The 6,091-nt window shown below is 33.8% G+C and overlaps 1 protein-coding gene across 1 annotated transcript; it reads right to left on the bottom strand.

The window, feature by feature from the left end:
• Positions 1 to 1,561: 1,561 nt before the first annotated feature.
• LOC134719767 (growth hormone secretagogue receptor type 1-like) lies at positions 1,562 to 4,539 on the bottom strand. Its single transcript, XM_063582726.1, has 2 exons — positions 4,486 to 4,539; positions 1,562 to 3,607 (listed from the first exon to the last, which is right to left on the bottom strand). Exons 1-2 carry the CDS (start codon positions 4,523 to 4,525, stop codon positions 2,634 to 2,636), a joined length of 1,014 nt encoding a protein of 337 aa, XP_063438796.1. The 5' UTR covers positions 4,526 to 4,539; the 3' UTR covers positions 1,562 to 2,633.
• Positions 4,540 to 6,091: the final 1,552 nt, after the last annotated feature.

Here is a 6,091-nt window from a genome sequence, read left to right as displayed (position 1 = left end):
CGTCTGACTTTTTATTGCCTATCTGTACATGTCTTGTATCAGGTTAAAGTAGTTTTTGATGAAGTTGAAGTCTAATCAACTTGAAAGTTAGTACACATGTTCCCTGTGATTTTTTATATTAGTTTTTACCCCTATTGTGCGGTCCAATGAACATAGAAATGGATAATGCGAGTTAACTATAATCCGTTAACTATGAACAAATTCTTGTTTTTGATATGATTATATTGTATTCTTGTTTTTGTTGTTTTGTATAGTTTAATATTCTATGCATTCCTATTATGTTTTCGTCATCATCAAATATATTTTGTGTTCATATTTGTTTAGGAAGAAGACGTTAGTATTGTATTTTATAACTTGTGTTCAATATATTTTGCTACTTTTGCAAATAAAATATGTTAAGAATAAGACGAGTTTTTTTTTAAACTAATTTTTTTTTTGAATCCGAGCCCACAATAAAAAAAATCATCAGTCAAGCAAAGGAAGACAACTCCATGACGAAAAACACTAAAACAACAACAACTCCATGATAAAGAAATATAAAAAGACAATTTAATGTATTCGTTTAGTGTATACATGTATTTACTTGTTTGTTTTCATATGTCTTGCTTGGGTTTCAGCCAGTCTTTCTGTGTTGTGATGTTACACTACATTTCTAGGTGAGGGTGAAGATTGGTACACATTATAACGTTTAAACCCACTGCATTTGTTTTGCACCTGTCCTTCGTCTTAAACTGATGTTCAGTTGTTGTCATATGTTGATGTGGTTCATAAATGTTTCTCGTTTCTCGTTTTTTTAAAAGGGATTTTACCATCGGTTTTCCTGTTTATAGAAAAGAAGATGTGGTACGATTGCCAATGAGACAACTATCCACAAAAGACCAAAATGACACAAACATTAACAACTATAGGTCACCGTACGGCCTTCAACAATGAGCAAAGCCCATACCGCATAGTCAGCTATAAAAGGCTCCGATAAGACAATGTAAAACAATTCAAACGAGAAAACTAACGGCCTTATTTATGTAAAAAAAAAATGAACGAAAAACAAATATGTAACACATAAACAAAGACAGCCACTGGTTTTGAATGGTTTTGCACTAGTCATTTTTGTATGGGGTCATTCATAGAGCTTGCTGTTCGCTGTGAGTCAAGTCTTCGTGTTGAAAACCGTATTTTGACTTAAAAAGGTGTGGGTTTTTTTTTACAAATCATGACTTGGATGGAGAGTTATCGCATTGGCACTCATACCACATCTCCTGCAGAACGAAACAAATAAAAAGACAAAAACAAGAATATATAATCTTGACTTATTTCTGTTTGCGGTTAAGATTTTATAATTCATCACTATAACTACTTTTCACAAATTGTTCATGTAGTTTGACTATTAGCAGTTTACTGTAAATTGATATAAATAAACATTTTATTTTATTTTTTTGTATATAACGAATGAAACTAAATAAATTTAATAATAACATGTCTATCGTTCCTGAGGCCTTTAACATATGTATATACCCCAACATACATGTAACAGTTAAAAGCATTCGTGTACAAAACAGGGTTCATATGAGGTTAAATATTATGTTTAAGCATGTATTCAAAACATAATAACAGCATTTAAAATACTTGTAAAATTTTATTAAAAGTCTAGAATGTCCATGAATTTCTATCCAATTGCAATGGGTGTTTAACAATCCTACGTCGCGAAAAAAGAACAGCATAAGATGAAAATTGGTATGCAATCCGAATCACTACCCCCCCCCCCCTCCTTTCCGCATCAAATGGCCGTCCCTTTATCAATAATAATGATATTAATGAAATTTTTTAGAGCGCCCTATATACATGTAAAAAATAAAAATCAACTGACAACACAATGCTATCTTCTTTCAGGATAGACTAAACATAACCCTATGAATTTGATATGGAAAGGGGGACTACTTGGATGCTAGTAATGTATTGGTAACAATTCGATAAAAAGTAAGGCCTTTTTACCGAACTAAATCAATCTGTGTTGCTTAAAAGCTCTTGATATCAAAGTCAAAGTTATTGGTTGACAAAAACGTACCAGAGACTTCCAAGTGTTTTATTCATTGAATTTGGTCAAGCTCTCAAATTGTCTGTTAGTATAAAGAAATTATTAAGAATCTTAGATTCCAACCCCCTCCCCCCCCCAGGCAAAGTTCACCTCCAGATAAATAGATTTTGCTAGTAATTTGGGTTCTTCTTGGGTATATAGCTCAACCATATTTCGGTTCTTATACATAATGTAGTAATCAGCTTTCAAAATATCCGGCTTTGGTCGTTTTAGTTGAAGGTAAATCCAGAAAAGCGCTTTAGACGCGCGATGTTTCCATTTCAGAGTTATATCAAACACATGCACATGGTTTAATATTTTAAAAAAATAACACAATCTCACTATACACGCATGATTTCCTCTCGTTTACAATCTCACTGAAGACGCACAATTTTCTCATTTATTTACAATCTCACTGTAAACGCATAATTTCGGCCTCGTTCTTAATCTCAATGTAGACGCATAATTTACCCCTTTGTTTACAATCTCACTGTAGACGCACAATTTCCACCCTTTTTGTAATCTCACTGTACACGCATAGTTACCTCTCTCGTTTACAATCTCACTGAAGACGCATAATTTCCTCCCTTGTTTTTGTGGTTGATATGGTTGAACGTCTTTCTATCCAAAATACACGTCTTAGTTCAAACCGGAAAGACCGACCTGATAAAATATAAATAAAAAAGTTAACACCATAGTTACAATGGGATATGACCGAGACAAACTGTTGAATAGGATAGAGAAAGAAAAACATCCGAACATTCGATTTTTCCATGGCAACCATCCAAATAAATGATATTATCACCAATGGCAACATTGTGATAAGATATGTGAAGGCAATGGCTAATAACATTACTGTTGTCCTGTGAGATCTCGCTACCACACGTGACCTCAGAGTTAAACTAACAGCAGCTTTTCGCACGCAATATATCTGATAAATAACTAGAGTGTTACATACCAAAACCAGTAAAAACGGAAGGGTGAGTACCAGTGTCAGTTGATAAAAATAGATATGGAGTTCGATATACTCCGGATGCGTATACGTATCACCTTGACAAAGTCCACCGATATTTTTCATCATAATAAAACGGAATATTTGGGTGAAACTCATAACCACCAATATTGAAAAAATTGTCACACATGCCCCTGTTTGGGTTCTGATTAAGGGTTTCTTGAATGGCAAGCACATGGCTATAACCCGCTCAGCCGCCATTCCAACAATTAGCCAAGATGACATTAGGTAACACACGTGTTCATAAAAGCTGAACATTTGACACGAGAGGTCGCTGTAATACGTAAAGACGCCATCTTTTCCATTGTCAACCATCATTTCGTGAATCAATGTTATTTGCCGATTTATCAAACAGAGGCTGTCGAATACTGCCAGCGCACACAGGAAGTGACTGTAAGATTTCCTTCGGAGAGACTTGGTTTTCATCAATAAAAACGACATAACATTTCCACAGATTCCAACAACTACGATGATTGGGGTTATTATCTGTTGTATCCAAAATCCCCATCTCGCTGGTTCTTGCCCTGTGAGAAACATCAAGTATTGTGTTTAAAGCATACATACTATATAATATTTATCATATTCGTATTTCCTGTATTGTTTTGTATATGATATATGATATACAAAAAGATTAAGTATGATTGCCAATGAGACAGCTCTCCACAAGACAACAAAAAATGACACAGAAATTAACTCATGATATGTCAATTTAAGGCCTTCAACAATGAACAAAGCCAATACCACACATTTTGCTATAAATCCTGTTGCTTTCCAATTAATTGTTTTACTTATAGCTAGCTATGCGTATGGATTTTTCTCATTGTTGAAGGCCGTACAAGTAACATCTTTGTTATTTGGTCCCTGGTGGATAGTTGGCTTATTGGCAAACATACCATATCTCCTTTAGCTTAATATGGTTACCATTATGACAGTCATTTTATTGGTGCTCTTTTTCCACTTCATTTAAGGTGGTAGACCTAGGTTAAGGGAAATAACTCTTAAAATCATCAGTACGTTTGTGTCAGCTTTTTTCATAAATACGTTCTAAGCTTCTAGGATACATAGATTATTTTCAATCTGATTCAGGTAAATGCTTGAAATACATAAATAAAACTTGACTATTACAAACGCATCACTGAATTAAAGAGTTATCTCCCTGGACATAGGTCTACCCCCTTAAAACGCTTTATATAATTTTATATTTTAGATTAGTAAAAAAGGTATCAAACTTCGAGACATTAGTAACGACCTCTATGCTTCGCTACTTCATTATTCCCATTTTTTTTTTTTTGCCTTTTTTCTCCATTTATCTTTTCATTGATCTCAATTCTGTAGAAATGGCCTGTTATTCACAGTCTATTATGTTTACCAAATTCAGACCCGATTATTTGTATTGACTTACCTATAGCTAATAATGTTTCGTTTGTACCATTCAAATCCATATAGATGTATGCTGAAAATATGTAGAAAAGGATCAACAATATATTTATTTCTTTTTATAATAGTAGACGGTTTAACTATTTTTAAGATTTCATAATATAATAGTAAGGATATGTGGTATGAATGCCAAGGAGCTTCACAACTACCCGTCCAATTTCAAATGAAGCGGATGTAAGCAATCATAGGCAAACGCACAGCCTTCAACAATGAGAAAAATCCATGCCATATGAAACATGAAAGATAGGGACCAATTCAATTTGAGAAAACTAATAACGGCCAAATTTATACAAACATTGTTCATGCTGTACAATCATCTGATGGATACAAATAGAAATACATCTAAACGAAACAAAAAGAAGACGTAATTCAATTTAGAAGAAAATGTTCAAGGCAACACACAAATTTGAGGCCAATCCGCGTCAGAGCTCGCCACAACACCGTGACCTTTAATATAAAATGGGTGCGTATATTAACGTGGCACATTTTCCCTCTGTCTTTATAAACTTTCGTTATTGGACACCACGATATATGTTTCAATAAAGTTAATGACAGAAACAAAGACAAATGCAAGCTGATGCAAGCTGCTGGATCTTGATGAATTAACTATACTAAGTCTATTGTTTTTGATTTATTTATTACAGAAAAGTGATCAAGTTTCAATCATTCGTCGGTTATTGAACTGTTATGTGTCTATGTTTGACTCTGATAAACAGTACAGGAATGATTATACTTATAAATCCAACAGAGAATAAAATAAAAAGAAACAATGCAAGTTAGATCGTTTTAATACTACATCTTATAGAGCAAAAATTTCTTTATTTGAAACAATAATGTTTTATTCAAGACATTTCAAAGGTGATACTTTTTCTCGGATATCTGATACATTTTATATCGATTAAGGTAGAAATGTAATAAAATATAAGTTTTCTTTTAATAAGAATCTATACTGCTTTAAATTAATAGTAACCCAAATAATTCACTTCGCCAATTATATTACTCCGCTCTACGCTCATGGTTTCAGTAATACGAGTAGGAGAGTCAAAAGCGGAGAGGCACTGAATTATTCGGATTACAAGAATTATTGATACATTTTGAAATTTAATTTCTATAGCTTTCAATGCAATATCGAGGGGACTCGATGGCCAAGTCCATGCTTTAAGTAGTCGAACTTTTCTATCACCTGCCTGTCAACACTGATGATGCAAGTTCGAATACGAACGTGACAGGTGAGTTACTTTGACATTCGTCACACCTCGGCAAATTCCGTACCTCATTCAGAAGGAGATCTCTAGAGCAGCGGAGTCATCCGAGTATTGCCGATTGTGACTATGATTGTCAGTTTTCCTTCCGAAGGTAGATATTCTCTCCGCGAAGTCCGACTATACCTCAACAAAAACTTATCGGAAAGAAACATCGCAACGGTGCTGGAAGTGGCATTAAACACTTAAAAATCAATCATTAAATTTCATGAAACCTGTCAAGAGAGGCGAAATATATCATAGGGACATTCAAATCATCAGTAGAAATTTAAACTGAAAAATGATAGCGTCACTTTTAAAACATAAAAA

Source organism: Mytilus trossulus, chromosome 5 (assembly GCF_036588685.1).
Source record: "Mytilus trossulus isolate FHL-02 chromosome 5, PNRI_Mtr1.1.1.hap1, whole genome shotgun sequence".
Classification (NCBI taxonomy): Eukaryota; Metazoa; Mollusca; class Bivalvia; order Mytilida; family Mytilidae; genus Mytilus; species Mytilus trossulus.
The sequence above is the reverse complement of the archived record's forward strand: the minus strand, read 5'-3'. Positions and strand labels throughout refer to the sequence as shown.

Coding starts and splice junctions, on each gene's coding strand:
- LOC134719767 (XM_063582726.1), bottom strand. CDS start 4,525: ATGGATTTGAATGGTACAAACGAAACATTATTAGCTATAG. Junction 3,608..4,485: donor CGAAACATTATTAGCTATAG/GTAAGTCAATAC, acceptor TGTTTCTCACAG/GGCAAGAACCAGCGAGATGG.